Below are 25,698 nucleotides of genomic sequence, written 5' to 3'. Positions count from 1 at the left end.
CAGGTGCCAGGCATCTCTCTCCTCTCCCACCCCAGGGGCAGGCAGGTTTAGGTCACCTGGCGTGCAGGCAGACAGTTGATAGCCAGCTCCCCAAATTTGGGGCCTTTGAAGCCCTGGTGTTGCCTTTCAGTTCTCCTCCATGGGTGAAACAGGAACTGGGTGGGAACTGGCTCACTGGCAACTTTTATGCCTAAGCAAGAAGCCTGCTGAGGAATTCCTGGTCTCCAGAAGCTTACCCTCAGGCCCAGGATTCTCTGGTCCAACAGCCTCCACTGTTAGTCCGTCAAACAGACGCCCTGGACTTCCCTGGAACATCCTGCTGCCTTCGTAGTCCGCATACTAAATCATCTATCCAACAAGGCAGCCACTCGCCACACGGGGCCAGTTAAGGTTACATTAAATTGATATTTATATTATATCACATATAAATGTATATTAATAAAAATTAAATAAAATATAAACTTTTAGCCACTATTCTTGTTTTTTATTGTCAGTAGAATTTTTTTTTTGGGGGGGGGAGTAGTGTCTTGTTTCGTCGCTCAGGCTGGAGTGCAGTCACACAGCCTCTGCTCGTTGCAGCCTTAACCTTCCAGGCTTAGGCAATCCTCCCACCTCTGCCCCCAAAGTACTAGGATTACAGACATGAGCCACCTGTGCCTGGCCAATTTTAGCCACCTTTTAAGTGCTCCATAGTCACACATGGCAAGTGGCTACTATCTTGGCCAGCGCAGATAGAGAGCATTTCCATACATAGAACATTCTATTGGACAGCACTGATCTATACAGCCCGAAAATCCACTATCTTACAGACCATCTCTTCCTGCTACAAAGTCTTGAAGCTCCCTTGACCTTTCAAGTGAATTCATCTGAGTTCCCCAAATGCGGGGGCTTGTTGGGACTGGAGGCCACCAGGCAAAGGATGCCTCCGAAGAGGTATCCCCTGTAAAATTCACCCTCACCGTGGCCAGGCACTCATGCCTGTAATCCCAGCACTTTGGGAGGCTGAGGTGGGAGGATCACTTGAGCCTGAAAGGTTGAGGCTGCAAAGAGCCGAGATTGTGCCATCGCCCTTCAGTCTGGGTGACAAAACAAGACCCTATCTCAAGGAAAACAAAAACAAAAACAAAAAAAACAAAAAACTAATAAAAAATAAGAAAGGTAGCTAAACTTTTTTTTTTTTTTTTTTTTTTTTTTTTTTGAGACGGAGTCTCGCTCTGTCTCCCGGGCTGGAGTTGCAGTGGCCGGATCTCAGCTCACTGCAAGCTCCGCCTCCCGGGTTCACGCCATTCTCCTGCCTCAGCCTCCCGAGTAGCTGGGACTACAGGCGCCGCCACCTCGCCCGGCTAGTTTTTTGTATTTTTTAGTAGAGACGGGGTTTCACCATGTTCACCAGGATGGTCTCGATCTCCTGACCTCGTGATCCGCCCGTCTCGGCCTCCCAAAGTGCTGGGATTACAGGCTTGAGCCACCGCGCCCGGCCGGTAGCTAAACTTTTTATTTAATTTTTATTAACAGAAATTTATATGTGATATAATATAAACATCAATTTAAGTAACTTTGGCCCTTTGTGGTGAGTGGTTGCCTTGTTGGATTGATGATTTAGTATGAGGGTGGTGAAGGCAGCAGGATGGTCCAGGGAAGCCCAGGGCATTTGTTTGACCCACCAACAGCAGAGGCTGTTAGAGCAGAGAATCCTGGGCCTGAGGGTGAGCTTAAGGAGACAAGAATGGTGCTTACTTTTCTACATTGTGGGGCATGCAAGACCTGGGAAGGTTCACGGTGTGTGTGAACGTCAAGGCTTCATTCCATTTGCAAAGGATGGAACTTGGTGATATGGGTTGGCTGTGTCCCCACCCAGATCTCATCTTGAATTTTAGTTCCCGTAATCCCCTCGTGTTGTGGGAGAGACCTGATCGGAGGTAACTGAATCATGGGGGCAGTTACCCTCATACCATTCTCATCATGATAGTAAGTGAGATCTCATGAGATCTGATGGTTTTATAAGGGGCTTTTCTCCCTGTGCTCGGCACTTCTCTCTCCTGCCACCTTGTGAAGAAGGATGTGTTTGCTTCCCCTTCCGCCATGATTGTAAGTTTCCTGAGGCCTTCCTAGCCATGCGGAACTGTGAGGCAATTACACCTCTTTCCTTTAGGCTGGGCACAGTGGTTCATGCCTGCAATCCCAGCACTTTGGAAGGCCAAGGCGAGAGGATCACGAGGTCAGGAGATCGAGACCATCCTGGCTAACATGGTGAAACCCCGTCTCTACTAAAGAATACAAAAAATTAGCCAGACTTAGTGGTGGGTGCCTATAGTCCCAGCTACTCAGGAGGCTAAGGCAGGAGAATGGTGTGAGCCTGGGAGGTGGCGCTTGCAGTGAGCTGAGATCGTGCCACTGCACTCCAGCCTGGGTGACAGAGCGAGACTCCGTCTCAAAAAAAAAAAAGTCTTTTCTTTAAAAAGTACCCAGTCTTGGGGATTTCTTCATAGCAGCATGAGAATGGACTAATAACACTTGGTGTCCGTTCGATTCATTTCAGCCATCAGCTTTGGCAGCCCAATGTGGCTGCTGGGTGTGGAGTCCAGGGCTGGCAGAGGGAGGAAGCTGTAGGGGTGGGAGAATCACAGCTGGCGGTGGATGCTTCTAGACCTGCCCTAGCCTGGGCTGAGGCTGGGAAATGGCTCTGAGCGCCGCAGAGAGAAGGGAAAATGATTTGTGTTTGTTTTTGCCTTTCTGTAGTACAGAGAGAAGGAGCACTTTGGGGTAAGAGGTTTAACCAGAAGCAGTTTCTTTTGGGAACAGGGGCAGTTCTTTACTCCCTGACAGTTCCTGCAGGCAGGCAGCATGCCGGGCTGGCCTGCCGCCTCAACCCTACCTGTCATGTGCTTGGCAAGTCTGACTCAAGTCCTTTTTTCCACTGCCTTCCCCACCCGTCAAATTGCAGTTGCAACCTCTCATTTTTCTGCTGCCTAGATGATTAAAAAGCATGACTTAGTGGAAAAATGTTGACCTCCTCGGGGTCAGCCTCTGAAGCAGCTGTCAGAGATAAGATTGTGCTGGCAAATTACTCAGCAGCACTTTGCAAGACTTTCTGTCTTGTAAGGAAACCAGAAGCTGCTGGTTCTGGGTACTTTTTGTGTTTGGAGAGAGCTACAATTTTGAGGCCCAAATGGGTATAATCTGATAATAAAATAAGATCTCTGATGGAAGGCTTTGATTATTATAGTAATTTTTAAAAATACAATTAACAGGCTTTGTTAAAAAAATTTTTTTTTTTTTTTTAAACAGTGCTTGCTTCAAGCAATTCAGGGAGCAAAGTCCTCTGGCAGTAAGCACTATCAGAAAAGTTCAATTCTCAGACTTCCTCCAAGGACTTTAAAGACTTAATTGTGGAGCTCTCGGTACGAATGGCGCTGTTTGGAATTATTTTAATTACTGTGTATGTATGACTGCCTCTTGCTTGGAGATTGGATGCTTACTGTAGTTCTGTGGAAACTGCTCCAAAGAGGACATTATAGTTTCAATTTCGCTTCTGTCCTCAAAGTATTTTATCATCTTTATATTTGCCAAGAACTTGTACCCATCTAGTGAGACAAGAAGGTCACCTCACATCTCGAAAGGAGAAACTGAGGCGTTTGGGGTTGAGAGGACTTGACTAGAGTTATACAATGGTGGTCAAGGACACAGTGAGCGCCTGGGTTGTGTGGCTTACCCTTGTTATCAAGTGAACGCTTCATTTGAAGTCCTACAGGTCTGAGTTTGGATCCCAGTTCAGCCGCTTCCCAGGTGCGTGGCTTTGAGCAAGTCACACACCCTCTCTGTGCTTCAGGTTTCTTATCCACAAAATAGGGTTACAGTAGTCCCCGTTATCTCTGGGGGATACGTTCCAAGACACACAGTGGTTGCCTGAAACCCCAGATAATACCAAAACCACATATGCTATGTTTTATCCTATACATCCATACCTGTGATAAAGGTTAATTTATAAATTAGACTTAATGTGAGATTAACAATGATAGCTAACAATAAAATAGAACAATTATAACACCATACTGCAACAAAAGCTATGTGAATGTGGTCTCTGTCTCTCACAGTATCTTATTGCACTATACCTACCTATCTTGGGATTGCAGTTGACTATGGGTAACTGAAAGCAAAACTGTGGATAAGTTGGGGGTGGTGACTAGAACTATTTTGAGGTCTGAGATTCTGCTCAGCAAAAATTTCATCCATCATCATCATCATCATTAGATTTTTCTCCTTATTTTAATGAAAGACCTATTTCCAGCTTGAAATGAAATCCAATGCTTCCCACCCCTCTCCTTCTCCTCCTCCTCCTCTTCCTATCTTCCTCCTCCTCCTCCTTCTCTTGCTCTTCCTCCTCCTCCTCCCCCTTCTCCCCTTCCTCCTTTTGCTGGCCCTGCCCTGCTTGTCTTGCCTTTTGCTTTTCCTTGGCCATCATAGTTAGAATTGGGTTTTCACTCTCCCAGCCCTGGCAATGTGGCCCTGGCACAGGCAGGCACAATCCTGGCAGTGAGGTCAGAGGGTGGAGGCAGGGCCAGGCTCTGCACAGGGCAGGTGCCCCTCTCCTCTTGACAGCTTATGGTGCTGTCTTGGATCCTGAAGGTTTAGAACAAGCATCGGGACTGAGAAGCTCACCTCCTGGGCTGCGGCCCTGACAGCTGCCTGGGCAGTCAAGGCCCAGAGTCTTGCTTTCCCTCCCTGCTCAGTTTTCCATCTGTGAAATGGGGCAGAGACCCAGCAGCAGCCTAATCCATTTTTCAGAAGGCTCGGGCACTGAAAACAGCAGATGTAGGTTTGAATCCTGGCTCTGCCATGTGACCTGCAGAGTCCCGGGTCTTACTATTCCTAGGGTGACAGTGAGCCCTGAATGAGGTGACGTCTGAAAGAGCTTTGTTACCTGTAGTGGACTTCCCTCCATCAGGGTCCCTCATACCCACTCCCAAAGCTCATGCTTGGAGGGTGCCTTGTGTACTCACAGCCCGTGGGGGGCTCTGACTTCACCCAAGAAATGAGGAAACCCCCAAAAAGCCCACGTGGCCACTCCTCGCTCGGCACATGCGCGTCCGGGCACAGCACCGTCCGAGGGCAGAACTTCTAGGCCGCCCAGGTCAGGAAGACAAAGCCCAGAGTTGGGGTCCTTGTCCCCCTGCCTCCGTGACCCACACTGGCCCAGCCCGTCCCTGGGCTTGTTTTTCTCCTGGCTGCCATTATGATACCTTTTATGAGCCTCGTTAAGTCTTTAATGATGCCTGGTTGTACAGCTGGCTTAGGGCTTAATCCCCAGCAATAGGCCTTATTGGATAAATGGTTAATAATCACTCGTCTGCAGGGATTGGGAAAGCTTCGTTGAGGCCTATGATTCCTGGAAGCCCCACGTGGCCTGTGATGTGGTGAGAGCGTGACTTGGCTGGGGCAGCACTGCTTGGGGCTGGGTTGCAGTTAAGACCGGGCACCCTCAGAGCACCACAGAATTGGAAAGGCCTGAGTTTGTAAAAGGGCCTTTCTTCCATGTCCTGGTAATGGAGGACTCCTGTCTGCTGCCATGGGCCTGTCCCCATCTGGATCAAGGTGCAGGCAGGAGCAGGCAGCCCCCTAGATCTCTTCGAATGTGTCTCCACCCACTGAAAGCTTTGCTTTCCTTTCTTGCACTATGAACACACTGTATGACTTTGAGCAGGTCTCCTGACCCCTCTGGCACCTTGGTTTGCTCATCTACCACATGGAGAGGTGGGAAGAGATGGCTGTGAAGGTGCCAAGCGCCTGATTCTGTGAGCCCAGCATCGCAGACAGAAGCTCTTCTCTTTAGCTCTGGGGTGTGTCACTGAGGGCTGTGAATGGCAGGGACCAGCAGCCCAGCGGATTAAGTACTTAAACTGCTGGACAAAGAATTGGGTCAGCTGTAGTCACAGGGCAGTGTGTGCAAAGGGAATCCGCAGAGCCAGATTTGACCCTGATTTTATAACCAGGTTTGGGGTTTCTGCCAGCTCTGGGCAGGACACAGAGTAGGCATTAAAAAACAAAGCCTGGTTGACGGGACTCTGGAAAAAGAAGTAGAGTCCTTCAGGTGTAGAGCTGGCAAGAAGCCAGGAATGTTCACAGGTGAAAAAGAAAGGATCCTTGGATTTTGTTTCCAGCCCACCTGTGACTGGGGGCCATGCCTTTCATCAGGATTTGGCTTTGACTTTACAGTTGCAATGGGATCAGGACCCATCTACTTGAGGGACAGGCTGGTGTTGGGGCAGGAGAATCGAACGGACCCAGTTTTTGTTTTTGTTTTTGTTTTGAGATGGAGTCTCGCTCTGTTGCCCAGGCTGCAGTGCAGTGGCGTGATCTCAGCTCACTACAAGCTCCGCCTCCCGGGTTCAGGCCATTCTCCTGCCTCAGCCTTCCGAGCAGCTGGAACTACAGGCACCCACCACCACGCCCAGCTAATTTTTTTTTTTTTTTTTGTATTTTTAGTAGTTCACCATGTTAGGGTTTTCACCGTGTTAGCCAGGATGATCTTGATCTCCTGACTTCTTGATCCGCCCACCTCGGCCTCCCAAAGTGCTGGGATTACAGTTGTGAGCCACCGTGCGCAGCCCAGACCCAGTTTTCAATCTCATCCCATCCCTCACTCATTTCTAGGCTGTCTAATCTTGGACCACCTACTCTTCCAAGCCTGAGATTCTTTAAGCTAGCATTAGCAACACCTATTTTTCAGTATGACTGTGTGGGTTGGAAGTGATATATGTATAGCACGTGGTAGCCTGCTCACTTAGTGCCAGTAATTATTCCGGGAGGTACTTAATGCTATGGCACCTGTCGTATTCTTTGCACTGCTGGCGTAAAATACTTCCTGCAGAGAGAGACCAGACTTACTGTGGATAACATGGTTTGGGATTATTTTATCTGAAAATAAAATACAGAGTCCAAACAGAGTCACATCAACCTTTAAACTCAGTGGCACTGCCCCCAAACTTGCAGCTTCAGGATTAGAATCAGAGTCTGACTGAGGGACAGTTTCCTATGTTGCCCCAGAATATTCTCCCGTGGCTCCCGCCTTATATACCCCACAGCCTCCCAAGTGCAAAGCACAGTCCCTGGCCTACGGCATGCACCCAGTATGCCACACGGATGTGCAAAGAAGGAATGGAATTTCTCTTTTCAAACACCTACATGACCAGGCACCTGCTCTGCTTTTCTTTCAGATCTTCCCAGACCCGTCAGACTTTGACCGCTGCTGCAAACTGAAGGACCGCCTCCCCTCCATAGTGGTGGAACCCACAGAAGGGGAGGTGGAGAGCGGGGAGCTCCGGTGGCCCCCTGAGGAGTTCCTGGTCCAGGAGGATGAGCAAGACAACTGCGAAGAGACAGCGAAAGAAAATAAAGAGCAGTAGAGTCCCTGTGGACTCCCATGGGTCATACCAGCCAGCATCTGTTCCTGAACTGTGTTTTTCCCATCGTGACGGAAGAAGAGAGTGAGCCACAATCGTTCTGAAAATGTCAAACGAGGCTTCTGTTTTGCAGCTGCAGATCACCGAGTTGGTTTTCTTTTCTTTTCTTGTCCTTTTTTTTTTGAAACTTGCCGAGCAGTGGAGCCCTCTGACAATTTGCAAGGCCCTCTGAGAAAGGAAGCTGCTTAGAGCCAGGGGGTTAGGGGGTGGGGGGAGCGAGTGCTGTTTTTGAGATCATTATCTGAACTCAGGCAGCCTAGTAGAGGCAGTGGTGGGATTCCAATGGGTCTTGGTGGGTGGGAGGTGGGGCATGTGCAAAGCAAGCAAGGAACATTTGGGGTAAGAAAACAAACATGAGGCAAAAGAAAAAAATACATGTTTTTAAGAAAACGTTGAGCAGAGAACTGCGGCCAGGATGCGCTCAGCAGACATTCACTCCGGCTGCTGGTGCATCGGAAAACAAGGTCTTCATCTCTCTCTCCAGTTTCACCCACCCCACCCTTTGCTTTCATTTCAGGTGTGTTGGTCTATGACAGGGAGGAGAGGAAAGGAGAGCAGGAGCAATTGGCTGCCTGCAAAGCCAGCTGGAGGTGATGTGCAGGAAAGGCAAGGTCACCCCATTCTTCTCCATGGCCTGTCTGCTCCCAGCTGTGGTAGGCTCACATAGCCAAGATGATCGGTTTTTAAGAGGCAGTGCTTTTCAGCTTTTCTCCCTGATATATCCATTTTGCTTCCCAGCACTTTTTAGGAGTAGTGAGAGCACTTCCTGCCCTTGTTGGAAGCCCCAGGGTGGACACTTGGCATGAAGGTCTCTCCCTCAACTGCTGCCCTCCCAAGACTTGCTCCCAAGGTGGAGTGGGTGTGCTCTCCCAGGCCGGCCCTTCCTCCTCCTCACCGCCACCTTCCCTGCCCCAGCCACAGCAGCCGTGGGCACATGGGTCCCCAGCTCAGCTGCGGATTCCCGCCAGTCTGCCCAGCTGCAGTACTCACACTCATGGGGGCTCTTGGTCTGTTTTTCTTGTGGTTGCCAAGTGGAGAGCAGACGTGGCTTTTTCTGTGTCTCGTTGGGGAGGTGACTTGCATGGTGGGGACAAGGCTCTCGTGGCAGCCTTGGGGTCGAGTTTGAGACTAAAGGATGCCATGAGGTCCCTGGCTTCTCCCCATGTTGTTCCTGGACAAGGACAGAAGGGAGGCATGGCAAGGGACCTGCACTGTCCTTACTCAACAGTGGTCCTCATCCCTCCCCACCTCCCACTGCTTCCTGCAAGGGCACCAGTTGTATGAGAAAGTTGGCCTTTGCACTTAGCATTTCTTGTCGTAGCTAAGAGCCATCTGAAGCAGCAGGTTGCAGGACAAACGCTTCAGTCCACCCGAGAGCAGTACCGTGTGGCCAAGAGGTGGACTCAGAGCCTTCCTTGAGCTAAACTCAGCCAACCAAGGCATGCAGCTTGTCCCCTCAGGTCTCCAGTCAGTCCAGGTTGACCCTCAGTTCTGGACATGTGTATATAGCTGTATTTAATACCTCAAGGTCATTGTGGCTCTGGGGATGCCGGGGCAGGAGGACGAGGGTGTGCTGTGGACACAGCAGTCTGCGGGATTCTGTTCTGGGAAGCCGATGGTCCCGGCACCCCCTGCTTCCTCCCTCTGTTGTCTGCCTGTGTGACACACATCAATGGCAATAACTTCTTCCAACTCCTCGCAGAAGTGGGAGAGGCCTGCAGCCTGCACCGGGAGGGGCTTTCCTCTCTCTTGCTCCCCGCTTCATTCTGTTTTGGCTGCAGAGAGTGGTTCATCCGTACTCTCATTCCCTCGCCTCCCCTAGTGGATGGAGGCGGGGGTCTTGCCTTTTCAATTCCTGTGTTTTGGTGTCTTCCCTTATCTGCTCCCCTGAATCGCCTGTCCCGGTCTTGCTGTGTGATGGGAACGTGCTTGTAAACTGCGTAACAAATCTACTTTGTGTATGTGTCTGTTTATGGGGGTGGTTTATTCTTTTTGCTGGTCCCTAGACCACTTTGTATGACCGTTTGCAGTCTGAGCAGGCCAGGGGCTGACAGCTAATGTCAGGACCCTCAGTGGTGGAGCCTGCTGGGGGGACCCAGCTGCTCTTGGACAAGTGGCTGAGCTCCTATCTGGCCTCCTCTTTTTTTTTTTTTCCCCCCAAGTAATTTGTGTGTATTTCTAACTGATTGTATTGAAAAAATTCTTAGTATTTCAGTAAAAATGCCTGTTGTGAGATGAACCTCCTGTAACTTCTATCTGTTCTTTTTTGAGGCTCAGGGAGAAACTAGCATTTTTTTTTTTTCCAAACTACTTTTTGTCACTGTGACAGTTGTAAATAAAGTTTGAAAATGCTTTCCACTCTGGTCTGGTTTCCTTTTTCCCTTCCTGTTCCGTTGGAACGGAGTGAGCTTAGGAGCAAGATGAAGTCCTGCAGGAGGCCGAGTTGAGGGAGTCCCAAGAGAGGCTCCTTATGTAGCTCACCTGATGGCTTGTCTGGGGAGAATTCACTGGGGGGGATTTAACCCACAGCCAAGGTGTAAACTACCCTTCTAAAGGAAGAAAAACCCAAGACATATCAGAAGGTCCTTCACAGAGGCTGGAGGGTGAGTGGGTGGGCATGTGGCAAGCGCAGGCTATCATGTAAAGCATTTACCAAGCACCTACTGCTTGGCAGGCATTGGTAAGAGGTCAAGGTCACAAATGGCAATAGCCCTGGCTCTCACGGCACTGCCTTAGTGAAAAATTAAATGGCGAATATGATGCGTGCAAGGCAGGATCAAACTGGGATGCTCTGAGAGTGAACATCAGTTGGGAGGGTCAGGAAGGTCTTTGGAAGCAGTGACAAAGAGAAGTTAACCAGGTACTAGGTGGCAGGGAGCAGAGGGGAGTTGGGGGCATCGGAAAAGGATTCCAACAGGGAGAACAGCTTGGCAAGGGATTGGCAGATGGGGTGGGGTGGTGGAAGAGGAAAGCATGCAAGAGGGCTACTCAGTCCTGGCTGAGAGTTTAGATTTCATTCTAAGGGGAGGACCTAGCATGGTCCGCTTTACATTTTAATACCACCTGGCTCGATGGAGATGGGATAGGAGGGGGCAAGATGAAAAGCCTAGAGACCAGGAAGGAGGCTTTGTGGAGGTCAGAGTGAGAGAATGGTGGTTCGTAGAAGGGATTTGGGGACATTTCTCTAATCCAAGGCCCTTTTTGACTTCACCCAGCCCTCTTCTGCGTTCCTTAACCTTGGTAAGTATAGAAAATCCAGTGGTTTGTACTGAAGGTGTCTGCTGGGATTTACAGAATAAAGACCCAATTTAACATTAGCCTTAGTGAAACAACTAGATCAACGGATCTGCTACCCCAAGGATAACTGGCAGGACTTTACCCTCATATGGATTGCCCCTTTATTTTTCTCCAGCAGCCTGAAGATGGAATTTATTAGAATGCAGGCTCCTTGAACACACCCCTGCAGAAAACTGTCTTTATTTGCAGATGACATCATCTATGTAGGAAATCCTATGAAATCTACACAAAAAAGCTACTAGAACTAATAAATTTGAGTTTAGCATGGTTGCAGGATCAAAGTTCAATATTCAAAAATTGACTGCATTTCTATATATTGGTAACAACGACAAAAAAAAAAAAAAAAAAAAAAAACACTGCATGTTCTCACTCCTAAACGGGAGCTGAACAATGAGAACACAGGGACACGGGGAGGGGAACATCACACACTGGGGCCTGTCGGGGGGTGGTGGGCAAGGAGAGGGAGAGCATTAGGACAAATACCTAATGCATGCAGGGCTTGAAACCTAGATGATGGGCTGCAGGTGCAGCAAACCACCATGGCACATGTATACCTATGTAACAAACCACATTCTGCACATGTATCCCAGGACTTAAAAAAAAAATAAAAGATAACAGAACATTGACATTTAAAATGCAATTTACATTAGCATCAAAAATATAAACTATTTAGGAGTAACTCTGATGCAAGATATGCAAAACCTCCAAAACGATGAAAACTACAAAACACTGCTGAGAGAAATCGAAGAATCCCTACGTAAATGAAAGCACTACCATGTTCATGGATCTGAAGACTCAATGTTAAAATGTCAGTTCTCTCCAAACTGATCTATAGACTTAACACAATTGAAACCTCAGCAAGCTGTTTTGTAGACATTGATGATCTGATTCTGAAACTCATATGGAGATGGAAAGAACCCAGACTAGCCAAAACAACTTTGAAAAAGGAAAATGAAGTTGGAGGACTCTCAGTTCTCAGTTTCAAAAACTTAATACAAAGCTACAGTCATCAAAACAGTGTGGTGTTGGCATCAAGGTTGACAAATAGATCCGTGGAACAGAGTAGAGTCCAGAAATAGACCCACAGATGTGTGGTTGACAGATTTTTCACAAAGGTGCCAAGGCAGCTCAGTGGAGGAAGGGAAGTCTTTTCAACAAATGGTGCTGGAACAATTGGATATCCATAGGAAAATAGCCCCTGGTGATGCAAGATGAGTCTTCACTTCTGTCACCCACTGTCTCCATGTGACTTTTAAACAAAATAATTATTTGTTTGGAAAAAAGTTTCATCATTCTTTTTCATGGTTAGCCAGTTGCTTCAATACCCTCCTGCTTCACCCCAAGTTGCCTCCTTTTCCCCAAAGGAGAAGGATTGGGTGGCACCTGGCTGACTTTGCTGTGTTACTCGAGTTGTCTTGCATTTGAGTCCTGTGCAGCCCCTCCATAGGTGCTGTGGGGCCATTTTCTTAATGTCTAGGATCCTCAGTGTTCTTGTCTGTAAAATGGAGATAAGACTAATAACTCCTGCATAGGGGTGTGCAGATTGAGCACCCCGTAGTCACAAGTCAGGATGTTTTCTGTCTCTCTTTTGAGAGTCTAGTGGCTAAGGAACTAACCTGTGCCTCCTCTCTCCTGCTTTTTGCTTTGGGTCCTTTGTGGACACCAGATACAAACGGAGCTTCAAAGTGAAGACAAGATTCAGCTCCTTCAGTCTGCCTCCTTTTTTTCATCACCTTGAGAGGGGAAAGGCAAGGAGAAGAGAACTGTAATGCCTCTGCCCACCAAAGATTGGAGAGGAAAGGGAGGAAGGTCTCTCATCAGGGTGGGTCTATAGCTCTGCCTGACTCCTCTTTAAAGAGAGGATCCTTGGGCAGAAAGTTGTTTGAAATGACAGTTGAACTTCGAGTCAATTGGGAAGAGATTCCAGGTGAGGAGACAGCAAGTGCAAAGGCCCTGGGGTAGAGATTGTCTCCATCTTTTTGAGGAATGTCTATGAAGCTAGAATGTCTGGAGTAGAGAGAAAGAGAAAGATGAGAGCAAACGCCACAGAGCAGTGCCTCATGGGTCCTCATGAAGGTGGGTTTCAGAATCACTGGTGCCCATTGTGAGAAGCCTTCAGGGAAGGACGCAGGCTCACCAGGCATCCCAGCCCCTGAAATCCACTGGTCAGCCCACTTAAAGTTGCCCAACTGGTGGCCTATGGCAGTCGATGTTGATGGACCTGAGGCACTGTCATATCTGGAAAGGTCTTCTGGATCATCAGAGGAGGATTAAATTAGGTAGAATTGCCGGGCGCGGTGGCTCAAGCCTGTAATCCCAGCACTTTGGGAGGCTGAGACGGGCGGATCACGAGGTCAGGAGATCGAGACCATCCTGGCGAACACGGTGAAACCCCGTCTCTACCAAAAAGTACAAAAAAAAACTAGCCAGGCGAGGTGGCAGGCGCCTGTAGTCCCAGCTACTTGGGAGGCTGAGGCAGGAGAATCGCTTGAACCCGGGAGGCGGAGCTTGCAGTGAGCTGAGATCTGGCCACTGCACTCCAGCCTGGGCGAAAGAGCAAGACTCCGTCTCAAAAAAAAAAAAAAAAAATTAGGTAGAATTCAGTTTGTACATCTGTCCTTAAATTACTGAAGGGTGATTGTTGCTAAGAGCATTGGCTCTGAGATCAGGCCCCTGGATCTGTAGTTCAGCCCTTCCTCTTACTAGTTGTGTGACCTTAAGCAAGTTGCTTTTCTTCTGTATGCCTCACTTTCCTCATTTGTAAAACAAGTACCTAACTCATAGGGTTGTGGTGACACCTAAATGCATATTACAAGTAACATGCTTGGAACTTTGCTAGACACATAGTAAGTGCTCAAGAAATGTTAGCCATAGTGAGGCCGGGCACAATCGCTCATGCCTTTAATCCCAGCACTTTGGGAGACCAAGCCGGGCGGATCACCTGAGGTTGGGAGTTCGAGACAAGCCCAGCCAACATGGAGAAACACCATCTACTAAAAGTACAAAATTAGCCAGGCATAGTGGTGCATGCCTGTAATCCCAGCTACTCGGGAGGCTGAAGCAGGAGAATCACTTGAACCCAGAAGGCGGAGGTTGCGGTGAGCTGAGATCATGCCATTGCACTCCAGCCTGGGCAACAAGAATGAAACTCCATCTCAAAAAAAAAAAAAGAAAAGAAAAGAAAAAGAAATGTTAGCCATTGTGGTAGACAGAATAATGTCTTCCACCCCCACAGATGTCCATGTCCTAATCTGAGGAACTGTGAATATGTAATGTTAATTGGCAAAGGGGAATGAAGGTTGCTAATCAGCTGACCTTGGCTTAGGGAGCTCCTGGATTATCTTTGAGCCCAATGTAATCACAAAGATCCCCATAATGAAAAAGGGAGGCAGGAGAGTGAGTCAGAGAGATGTCAAGATGAAATGCTGTTGGTTTTGAAGACAGAGAAAGAGGCTGCCAGTCAAGGAATGCAGGCACCTCTAGAAGCAGGAAAGGGCAAGGCCATGATTCTCCCTAGAGCCTCCAGAGGAATGGAGCCCTGCCAACACTTTGATTTTATCCTAGTGACAACTATTTTGGACTTCTGACCTCCAGAACTGTAAGATAATAAATTTGTTGTAAACCACAAGGTTTGTGGTAATTTGCTAACAGCTACAATAGGAAACAAATTCAGCCTTTATCATCATAACCGTGATAATGATGATGATAGACTTTTTCCGCATGGCCTCAGAGAACAGGGATGAGGGAATGAATGGAAGGGGTTGCAGGCAGGCTGAGGCCACCATCCAGCAGTTGGAGCCCACACCTTCCCATAAGGCTCAGTCTTCTCTCGGTGCCACTAGCTAGAGGTATCTGTCAGACGGAGGGGACCGTGACTGACCTACGACTAGATAAATTTGAGGCTATAGATCCTTTATTTTAGAATTTCAAAAATTAGTGATTTGTGTGTGATATGATCATCAGTATAGTCTTGGAACCAGAATAGTCATTAGACTACTCCCTTCTGTCTGTTTACCTGGATAGAAGGTCCTACTTTGACATGCAATTCATTTGCAGTATTTCCTTTGCCATTTTCAGTCAGAAAACTGTGAATTCACACTTTTCTATTACTGGCGGCTGCCAAGTACAGAGTACTGGTTTACCTCCATTTCTTCTAATTCTCATCACACTTCTAGAAAGTGTGGGTTTTCATATACATAATGTTTTCGCTTTTGCACAAAGTACATTTAGCAATGATGGAAATTATAAAAGATGGTGAAATTTAGGGACTTCATCTTTCAAATCCCATCATGGTAACATATCAGTTATTTGCATTTTGGTTTCCTTCCAGTCACTGTTCCCCCATACTTACCAGAATGTGCTCAATGAGTATAACTTTTTTCTATAAAGTGGATGTTTTTAATGTTACTTTACAGACGAGGAAGCTGAGGTCAGAGGACTTCAAAATATACACTGATTTTGGAAAAGAGTAGAATTAGAACAAATGGTGTGCTGCTAGAATGTGTAACAACCAGCTCTCTGAAATTTAAAAAAAAAAAAAAAAAAAAGCTCTGATTTGTAGTGTTTGCCAATTTCCATGGTGTAAATGCTCCCACCATGGTTGATTTTGTGGGACTGGGATGAGACGGGAGCCAATGCAAGTCTATAGCAGCACACCTCTAGAATCCCTGATCCTCCACTTCTATGCTAGAAGAACATGGGCTCAGCCTGCCTGAGCCTCAGTCTCCTTTTCAATAAGATGGATATCACTCAAAAACCAGGACAGTGCCTAGTTCACAAGGACTCAATAAACTCTAGTGCCCTTCATCCATTTGGAAAAGAGAAATCATTCTGAAAAGTTATCTGGCACAGTATTTTTCAAGCTAAATCATGACTCATTATGGGGTTGTGAAAGTAATCTATTTGTGGGCTGCAACCAGAATTTTTTTAAAAAGAAAGAAAACAAATAGAAAGGATGTCAATAGAAAAGGAAAAATCAGAGTACAGCAGATATAGGAAGAATAAATGTTATTCCCTGATTTTTTTTTTTTTTTTTTTTTTTTGTTTCATCCCTACATGTGGATGAGTGTGTGTACTTGGTCATGAAAAAAAATACTTTTCTTTCTGTGGGTCACAGTCAACACAGTTTGAGAGCCACTGATCTGGGGAATCTGGCTTTCTAGAAAGCAGTACTTTTACTTAGTAGAGTCATGGCAGTGTGAGAGAGGCAACTAGAAAAAGTAGCTTAATACACCTCTCTGCAAAGGAAATGGGGCTGGCACACCCAAGGGTGGAGACTGTGTGGTCAGTGTGTAGGGGACAAGCCTGGGAAGGCCACTGTGTCCTTGGTCTCCTCCAAGGTCAGGATTACGCTCTGGGTAGCCTTCAAATTGCTGCTGAGCCCTGGAGGAGGGAGGGAACTGTGCATGGGGAAGGAGGTGGAAGCTACACAGGAAACCCTCACTGCATGTTTGTCGCTGCTGGCACCCACTGCAGCAGCCACCAGACAACCATCAATAGTGACATCAGGTAAAAAATGACCCACGGGGTCTCAGGCCTGCCGTGCAGGGGCAAGGGCATGCCATCTAGAGGGCTGAAGTGTCACCAGGCTACAGCTGGGGTCATGCTGGCTGGCGCCGTGCTGTGCCTTGATTTCCTGATTGTTAATTGGAGGGCACTTTTCCTGCCCAAGGTCACTTGGGCTGGCGCCAGCAATGGAGCCACTTGCCTGCAGAGTTTTTCCTCCCCTGATCTCTTGCACAAGGTGGTATTTTTAAAAATCACTCATGCCAAGACCTTCAGGTCTGAATGCACCACCTCTCCCAGGGGGACTCTCATCTTAAAACAAGGCCCCAGCAGTTCTTACCCAAAGGATTGTCCCAGGCAGGGGCTGTGCAGAAAGCCCCAGCAGCCTTACAAGCCTCTCCTTTGGCTACGGTAGGCTATGACCCCAGACCCCGTGCTGACCCAAAAGCACTTCCCGCTGTTCTCCAAACCTTTCTTTCCAGACCAAAGAGACAGGCCCCCCATGGTTCCCGAGCACTGCCAGCTGGCACATCCTCCCACACACCAATGAATGGTGTGGAAGGCAGAGCTACATCAGACGTTACCGTATTAGGCCATTCTTGCATTGCTCTAAAGAAATACCTGAGACTGGATAATTTATAAAGCAACAAGATTTTAATTGGCTCACAGTTCTGCAGGCTGTACAGGCATGGTGCTGGCATCTGCTTGGCTTCTGTGGAGACCTCAGGGAGCTTTCGCTCATGGCAGAAGGCAAAGCAGAAGCTTGCGCGTCACATGGTGAAAGAGAAGCAAGAGAAAGCAAGGGGATGGGAGAGGTGCCACACACTTAAACAACCTGATCTTGCAAGAACTCACTCACTATGGCGAGGACAGCACCAAACCATTAGGGATCCGCCCCTGTGACCTCCCAGTAGGCCCCACCTCCAACACTGGGGATTACATTTCAACAGGAGATTTGGGTGGGGACAAATATCCAACTCTATCATTTACTTGACTACAACAAAGTGTATTGAGGATTAGCAGCTGGCTCTGACACATAGGAACTAGGGTCCCTTGTTTGCTTCTGACCTCACAGTTTGCTGGTTAATCATCTAGTTTCAGCCTGTTTCTCAACATCCCTTACCTATCCTAAGAGCACCCACATCCCTCAAGGACGAACAGTATTCACAAGGACTTTCCACTCGACAGCTTACAAAGCACAGTTCTTATCTTCCATCTACCTACACAGCATTTCTTAACCTGGGGTTCCTAGAATTCAGGGGTGCATGTGACATTGGATGGGACAAAAAAATTGCATCTATATTTTAGTTAACTACTAAGTGAAATTCAGCATTTCCTGTTCGTAGGAATGCAGGCAACAAACCGCAGTGGTGTCTGCAGCACCTGCAATTTGTCACTAATAAAAAATCACAGGTATTTTCATTTTCACAGTATACTTGTTGCAGGTATCATGAAATGTCATTTGTAGTCATGGCTACCTCAAAATTATAGCTGCTGCTGGATCTCATTAGGTAAAGCTTTAATAAGGAAGGATATTTCTGACTTTTTTTTTTTACAAATATGTTTCTAAAATTTTTTTGGTGGCTGTATCTCAGCATACTCTATTTTCTTTGCAACTCTCTGTATTTTATGTTATGCATTTAAAGCATTATTCTGAGAAGGGAATTAAAACTTCTTCAAGCTGCCAAAGAGATCCTCAGCACAAAAAAGATTAAGATTAAATTTTCCGAGAAGATGGTACTCCAGCCCTGAGTAGAACTACAGTAGTGTGCAAAACCAAGGAAAATTCACTCCTACCCCTAAAGGGCTCAAAGTCAGATAGAAATATCCAGAAGCAAAGAAACAACTGCACACTAGCCTAATGGATACTGTGAAGGCAGAGACTGTATGGGCAGATGGCATGACTGGGAAAGTCTGGGAGGGCTGGAGTAGGATCTGGAGGGCGGAGAAACAGGGGACCACTGCCTCGTTTCAGACCCTTGGCGGATTCACAGCCTACTCCTGGCCAGAGAGGAGAGAGCCCATCCACCTATACCGACGTGGGCTGCTCCAGGACAGCTTGGTGGCCCTGGGTGTGAGTGGCTTCCCCGGGGCCTGCTCCATTCCCTCCCTGGCAATCCAAATGCCACCCATAGCCCTGGGCCTGGGAGCAGGGGGATGTCCCCGTTTACCTTGGCCTAGCGGTTTCAAGGGACACAGAAATTTTAGTGCTAAGAAGGGGGAAAGTCCCAGGGCAAACCGGTACAGTTGGTCCAAACCCCACCCTTTTCACGTAGCACTAATTCAACTGCCTGGAATTTGGGTCAAGTTAGTCCCATAGCACCTTCTCTATCTGAGTTTCCATTTCTGTTCCCATCTGTCTGTCTCTGGCTGTCACTCTCTCACCTTCTACCCAATTTCTGTGTTAGCTCCCGAGCTTACCAATGTCCCAGCTCCTGTCTCCCAGCACTTGTGAGAGACAGGACTAGCTGGATTTCCTCGGCAGACTAAGAATCCCTAAGCCTAGCTGGGAAGGTGACCACATCCACCTTTAAACACAGGGCTTGCAACTTAGTTCACTCCCGACCAATCAGGTAGTAAAGAGTGCTCATTAAAATGCTAATTAGGCAAAAACAGGAGGTAAAGAAATCGCCAATCATCTATCGCCTAAGAACATAGCAGAGGGGACAATGATCGGGATATAAACCCAGGCATTCCAGCCAGCAACGGCGACCAATCGAGCTGAACGCTAGTCACTGGGTTCCACGGTTCTCTTCCGTGACCCACGTTTTCTAATGGAGCTATAACACTCACTGCATGGCCCAAGATTCCATTCCTTGGAGTCCGTGAGGCCAAGAACCCCAGGTCAGAGAACACAAGGCTTGCCACCATCTTGGAAGTGGCCCGCCGCCATCTTGGGAGCTCTGGGAGCAAGGACACCCCCTCCGCACCCTACCCCACCTCCGCCATCACACTCTGAGGACCTGGCTTTCTCCTGGGGGCCTGTTGAGCACGACTCATTCTTTGTTGTATAAATTACACAAAGTGCTCAATTGTGGGGGACTAGCTCAGCTAACATTTGTATACCCATAAAACCACTACCCAGGTCAAGACACAGAAGGCTATCACACCCCAGAAGGCTCCCTAGTATCCCTCGCTGTCAACCACTCCTCCAAAGAGTAACCACTGTTCTGTCCTTGTCACACAGCTGAGTCTGACCTTCGTGTGAACGGAAGCAGGCCCCCATACCCCTTAGGAGCGCATCCCACGGAAGCTGCGAATGATTCCACTTCAGCAGGATCACGAAGCAGAATCTGGACAGAAAAGGCAGGGGAAACAGGATGTTTGGGCTGGAGGAAATAAATAGCCTCACGTTTAAGTGAGGACACTGAGGACTCAGAGAATGACAGTTCGTTGACTTGTTCCTTATTTGACCAGAATTAACTGGGCTCAGGGACACACAGCCAGTTGGGGGAGGCAAATTTGAGATTAGAACTCAGAATCCCAGGGCAACCTCCTTCCTTTTATCTTCAAGGTGCCCTTGGAACAAAAACCAGGGCTGACTTGCCCTGGTTGGGAGGTTTTTGCCATTCTCCATTTCTTCTGCTTCTCCCCCTGCCAGATGCCCCTTCGTCCTGAGATGGCTACACAGGAGTGGTTCCCAATCCTTCTGTGCATTAAAATCACTGGGGAACTTTAGAAAAATCTCAGTGTCCAAGCCTCAGCCCAGACCAATGAAATCCCTATCTGTGGGAGTGAGACACAGGCATCTGTATTTTTAAAACTCTTCGGGTGATTTTGCTCTTCTCTACCAAATTTGTAAAGCAGAAGCGCTTCTCAAACTGCAGTGCACGTGACTCTTATAGGGCTCTGGTTAAAATGCAGATTCTGATTCAGCAGGTCTGAGTGGACCCTGAAAGTGTGCATTCCTAGCAAGCTGCTGGGACGCTGATGCCTCTGCTCCACAAGCCACACTCTGAGCCGTAAAGCTACAGAAGCCTCCTGTCCCTTTCTTCCTGCACCCAATTCTTCTTCTTCATATAAATGGACTTTACAATGATTTATTTTTCAGTTTGTCTTTTAAACATGCAGCTTCCACATCATCCAAATAATTATAGATGTACCCACCCTTACTAGAAAGGGTATGATGATGTATCATGTGCCTTCTACATGAGAAATGTTGTCATCAACTGCTTTGAGGAGTTACAGCCCCTGTTCAATGATGAGGAACAGTAGCTCAGGGCCCCTGGTGTTAGTGGCAGTTCTTGCTGCAAGGCTCCAAGGCTCTTCTAAGTTACCTGCTCCTCTTCACCCAATTCTCCCTTTAAATTTGTGATTATCAAGCTTGTGAATCTGCTTCATATTTTAGCTTGGAGGTCAAAACCTCACCTAGTTTTTAGTATATACTTAACTGAAAAAGATCTTTCCATTTTTGTAATCTCTACCTCAGATCTCTTTTTCATTTCTGCTTTCCCTAATTCCTTGCCCTGCCCAGTCCAATCTTCATACCAAGACTTCCTTCCCCAAAGCCCTTCTATCTCTCACCACTGTTACTGTTCCACCCTTGGCTGGCCTCATCCCCATACACCCAGACTGTGTCAGGGGTTCTCACTAAGTGGATTTGAGAGAGCAGTGCAGCTAGGACACCCTTACACAGCCCCAACGGAACCACCCCAGTCCTGGCTTACCTCTTTGTCCTTTATCCAACGCCAGCAGTGAGATTTGGACTACAGGATCCTGTCCTGGGACAGTAGTCTTAGGGTTGCTATTGCTGAATGCCACCACAGACAATTTCCCCACAGAGTGAAGGCTGTGCTCTGGCATTGCTGTGATGGTTAGTTTTGTGCATGAACTCGACTGGGCTAAGGAATGCCCAGGTAGTTGATAAAATACTATTTCTGGGTGTGTTTGCAAGGGTGTTTCTGGAAGAGATCAGCATTTGGATTGGTGAATTGGCGGGCTGATGCCTTCCCCAGTGGAGGTCACATCATCCTATCCACTGAGGGCCCAAACAGAACAAAAAGGTGGAGTAAGGACTAATTCTTTCTCTCTGCCGCAGCTGGGACGTCAGGCTTCCCCAGCTCTTGGATACTAGTACTCCTGGTTCTCAGGCTTTCAGACTCAGACCCAGACTCTACACCTTCAGCCGCCTGGGTTTTAGGCCTTCAGGCTTGAGCTGAAATACACCACTGAATTACGCCTGTTTCCATAGCTTGTAGATGGCAGATTGTGGGACTTTTGGGCTTCCATAACCACATGAGCCAATTTTTATAATAATCTGCTCGTGTGTGTGTGTGTAAAATTGCCTCATTCGTTCTGTTTCTCTGGAGAACTCAAATACAATTGTGATGCCTATCTAAGGAGCTGCACTCCTGTCCTCTCACCTATAGGAGGACAGAGACATCAATGACACACAGCTCCCAAGCCAGTTTTGCCTATCGTCATTCCCTTGCAGGTCTGTTAACCAGCGCCCAGGTGATGGGTAGAGCAGGTTCACTGTGGCAGCCTGCATCTCTGCAGCGGGTGCCGAGGAACTACCCGTGGCTCTACCACATTGCCACAGCCAGGCATATAAGATCGCCCTCCTCACAGGGCCAGTAGGACCAGCGAGGTCAGTGTCTGGTGAGAGGCAGCCTCGTGTGGTAGTGAGATAACAGATTTTGGAAATAGACAGACCTGGGTTGAAGTCCCGATTCCCCCACCACCCACTATCTGACCATGTGACTTAATTCTTTGTGCTTCAGTTTCCTCATCTGTAAACGGGGAGGAGGCAATAACTCATTAGGGGAATTATTGCAAAGATCAGGTATGAGTATGTATTCAGGTTTTACCCCTTCTTTGCTATTTTGAGCATGACATGAATTGATGGCTGTGGAAAGGGTTCATTAGCACAGCACCCGGCCCATATGTGGTGAGAAGGTGCTCACCAGATATTGCCTTCTCTCCCTTTCTTGATGACCGTCTTTCTGATGCCAAACAAATCACTTCTCTGCTCTAACCTTCATCCTAGGTAACAAAGGGACTGTCTGGTAGGGCAATGGGTCAAGCCAGAACTCACAAGTTTCCAGTTCTCCCTATGGCCACCCTTCCCAGACAGCCTCCTCTGACCTTTTGCATCCTGCACCTTTGCTAGAATTCCTGGGATCAAGAAACCTCCAACCTCAGGCTTGGAGCAGTTAACTCAGGTGTTGGGGGTGAGGGAGAGAAAAATGTTGGCATGTGAACTAGTTCACGATGACCCAGCTCACAAGCTGCATGGATAATCACTGTTTATCAACTCATTGGAAAAAATGACTACAATTACATTTCACACATCAACAAAAGGAAAAAATAAAGCTCCATTGGAATGTCTGAGTCATTCTTCAGAGCCTTTAAATTACCCATTCATTATGACCCTTCTCCTCATCACGTACCCTCCCTTGCAGGGACCGGCGAGCTGCCATCTGCCCGGTGCTTCCCAGCCTGGCCAAAAGACTCTGCAGACCAACCAAGACTCTGTTTGGGGGCTTACCATAGACCACAAGGAGCTATTAAAGGGATCAGCAAGGCCTGGAGCGTCTTTCTTTTAGGAGGAATTGTTTCAGACTCTGTTCTGAACTGTTGACTTGGGCGTGTCATTTACACACACATACCAAAGTCTGGCTGAGTGAGGAGGAGTCATGGTCAACAAGGAGATTTTGCTGTCACTTGGGGCCAGCATTTTTGCACAAATGTGAAATAACAGCTTCATGGTCATAGTTTGTTCAAAAATGAATCACTTCATTTAGGAGAAGAGGTAGGAGGGTTCAGCGGTAACCCCCGACCCCTGCCCCACTGAAACACTGAACCTTTTCTGCCACTAGATGTGTGCGGTCCAGTATCTGGTTTGGCCAATCTATATGTCCCCTGAAAACTGGCAACGATTGCGTCTTAAATTCATGGGAACAGTGGTTTTAAAGGAGTTTGGGAGTCTTGCATCCCTTTGAGAACCTGATGGAAACTGTGGATTTTCTCTCCGCAAATACCAACATAGGCTTACAAATTCCAGGGAGTCCACAGGCTCCTGTGAGAGGCAGGGCATCCCCAAAACCCAGCATGCACTAGACAGACTTGTTACTGAAGAAACCCTGGAGTGAATTGTTTTGTAAAGGGTCCTTTGGTCCTGGGGATCCCTCTCTACCATGTCACCTCTTCTGTGTGTTTTTTAAGACTTCATTTTTGAAAGTAGGATTTGCTCAGTGGCAAAAGAAGTAGCTCAGACACTGAGGCCTACAGGTCCCTGTCCCAGGTCAAAATGAAGCTCCCCTTTCAGTTTATTCAGAGATCAGAACATTCTTTCCAAACCAGGAAACTGGATCAGGCCAACGTCAGTACAAAGTGCACTGTCAGGGCCTGGTGGGTAACTTGGCCTCTTGTGGGTCACTCCTTATGCTACCAACACCAGGACTATCTTAGATGTCTCGGCCAAAACCATAATCTCTGGGCCCCCAAAGGGAATGCCGTCAGACAGCAAGGAATGACAGGTTTCCAAGAAGTGTACGCCCTGTGCCACCCAGAGCTTCAAGAATCTTGGCTATCGTCCATTCATCAACTTGGTCATTAAATCTGTGGGCCATAGTGGGCGGTGAGCAACAGGTCTGGGCTGGAGAAGGCTGTGTTTACACAGCAGTTTTATGCCTGCCAATCTGTCTGTGAACTTTGGAAGACTCGTTCACCACTGCAATATGGTAATTGTCAATGGGGACAATAAGGATTTCTTAGAGCTGTATGCCTTTTTACCCTATATAAAGCGCTTATGCCAATACAGCATTCTCTTTTTTAATGTGGAAAATATACATACAATTTACCATTTTAACTATTTTTAAGTGCAAAATTTGGTGACATTAAGTACATTCACAACCTTGTGCAACCATCATCCCATCCATTTCCAGAACTTTTGCATCTTTCCAAACGAAAACTCAATTACTTTCTGTCTCTCTGAATTTGCCTAACATAGGTAACTCACATGTGAAATCACACAATATTTGGACTTTCGTGTGTGGTTGGGCTTATTCATGTTGTGGCACGTATGAGAATTTCATTCCTCCCTATGGCTGAATAATATTCCGTTGTATGTAGAGACTACATTGTGTTTGTCTATTCATCTGTCAATGGACATTTGGGTCATTTCCACCTTTTGGCTGTTGTGAATAATGCTGCCGTGCACATTGGTGTCCAGATATCTGCCTGAGTTTCTACTTTTCATTCTTTCGAGTATATATCTATGAGTGGAATTGCTGGATCTTGTGGTAATTTGATTATATTTTCTTTTTTTGTTTTTTTTTGAGATGGAGTCTCGCTCTGTCGCCCAGGCTGGAGTGCAGTGGTGTGATCTTGGCTCACTGCAAGCTCCGCCTCCCGGGTTCATGCCATTCTCCTGCCTCAGCCTCCCGAGTAGCTGGGACTACAGGCGCCTGCCACCACACCCGGCTCATTTTTTGTATTTTTAGTAGAGATGGGGTTTCACCATGTTAGCCAGGATGGTCTCGATCTCCTGACCTCATGATCCGCCCGCCTCGGCCTCCCACAAGTGCTGGGATTACAGGCTCACGTGAGCCACTGCGCCCGGCCCAATTTTATTATATTTTCTTGTTTATATTGTGATAAACAACTCCTACTTTATTAGAACCATTTTAAACATAAAGACATTGAAGCTCAGAAAAGTGCAGAAAATGAATTCCCTCAATGAAGTTTGCTAACTTAGAGATTCCTGTGCCCAGGATTGGGACTAGGGCGAGGCAAGTGAAACACGTAGGGTACAAACGACAGGAGGAGTCCCTCTCTCCCTCCCTTGCCTTGTTGAATTTGTCCTCCAGCTGCAGTAGCAGTGCCAGGCCCCATGATAGGTTTAGAGCCTATGAAAATGTTTTAATGTATTTTATAATCAGAAAAAAGAAATCGAATCCAGCTTGAATTATTTGTCTCTATATCAATGCAGTTCTAAAATACAATTTTGTGTGTGTATGTATAGGTATTTTTTAGATAGAGGAAGGAATCTACAAAGGCAAAAGTGCCTAGGGCCCCCAAAAGTCATAATGGTTTCTGCCCTGAAAATGAGCATCCTATGAAGAATGAGGTGCCCAGGGAACATGATTTAAGGAGGCTTTCATTTTTAGGTTCCTGCAAGTGCTGAGCCTGCACTGTCATGATCCCCAGAGTGAGTGCCTCCTTAAATGCTAGGAGCCAGGTGCCTGGTTTGCCTTACCCCAGGCCCAGCCCCATCTGCATCCTAATCAGGCTGGACTTCTACTCCTGGCACACTGGGCAAAATCATCTTGGGCCACAGATTCCTCCCTTGGCAGCATGCTGTGCATCTCTAAGGGAAAGAGGCTGGGGGAAGTTCAGTTTAGTGCTAAAAAGGCTAGGTGTTTGCCCATTGGGGCACCCTGGAGAGGCCTCAGTGAACCCCTCCCCAGTCAGCCTGTAGTAGTAACACTTA

General features: G+C 47.5%; 1 protein-coding gene across 2 annotated transcripts in view; it reads left to right on the top strand.

Annotated features, from left to right (window-relative positions):
• Window positions 1-9,818, top strand: part of LBH (LBH regulator of WNT signaling pathway) — a 29,419-nt gene extending 19,601 nt beyond the window's left edge. For both annotated transcript variants that reach the window (XM_005576206.4, XM_065527228.2), the window contains exon 3: window positions 7,215-9,818. In XM_005576206.4, coding sequence (XP_005576263.1) covers window positions 7,215-7,403 — 189 coding nt within the window. In that variant the 3' untranslated portion in view covers window positions 7,404-9,818. The remainder of the gene's footprint in view (window positions 1-7,214) is intronic.
• The last annotated feature ends 15,880 nt before the right edge of the window (window positions 9,819-25,698 follow it).

The sequence above is a fragment of the Macaca fascicularis genome, chromosome 13 (assembly GCF_037993035.2).
Source record: "Macaca fascicularis isolate 582-1 chromosome 13, T2T-MFA8v1.1".
NCBI lineage: Eukaryota > Metazoa > Chordata > Mammalia > Primates > Cercopithecidae > Macaca > Macaca fascicularis.
This window is presented reverse-complemented; position numbering and strand designations above follow the sequence as displayed.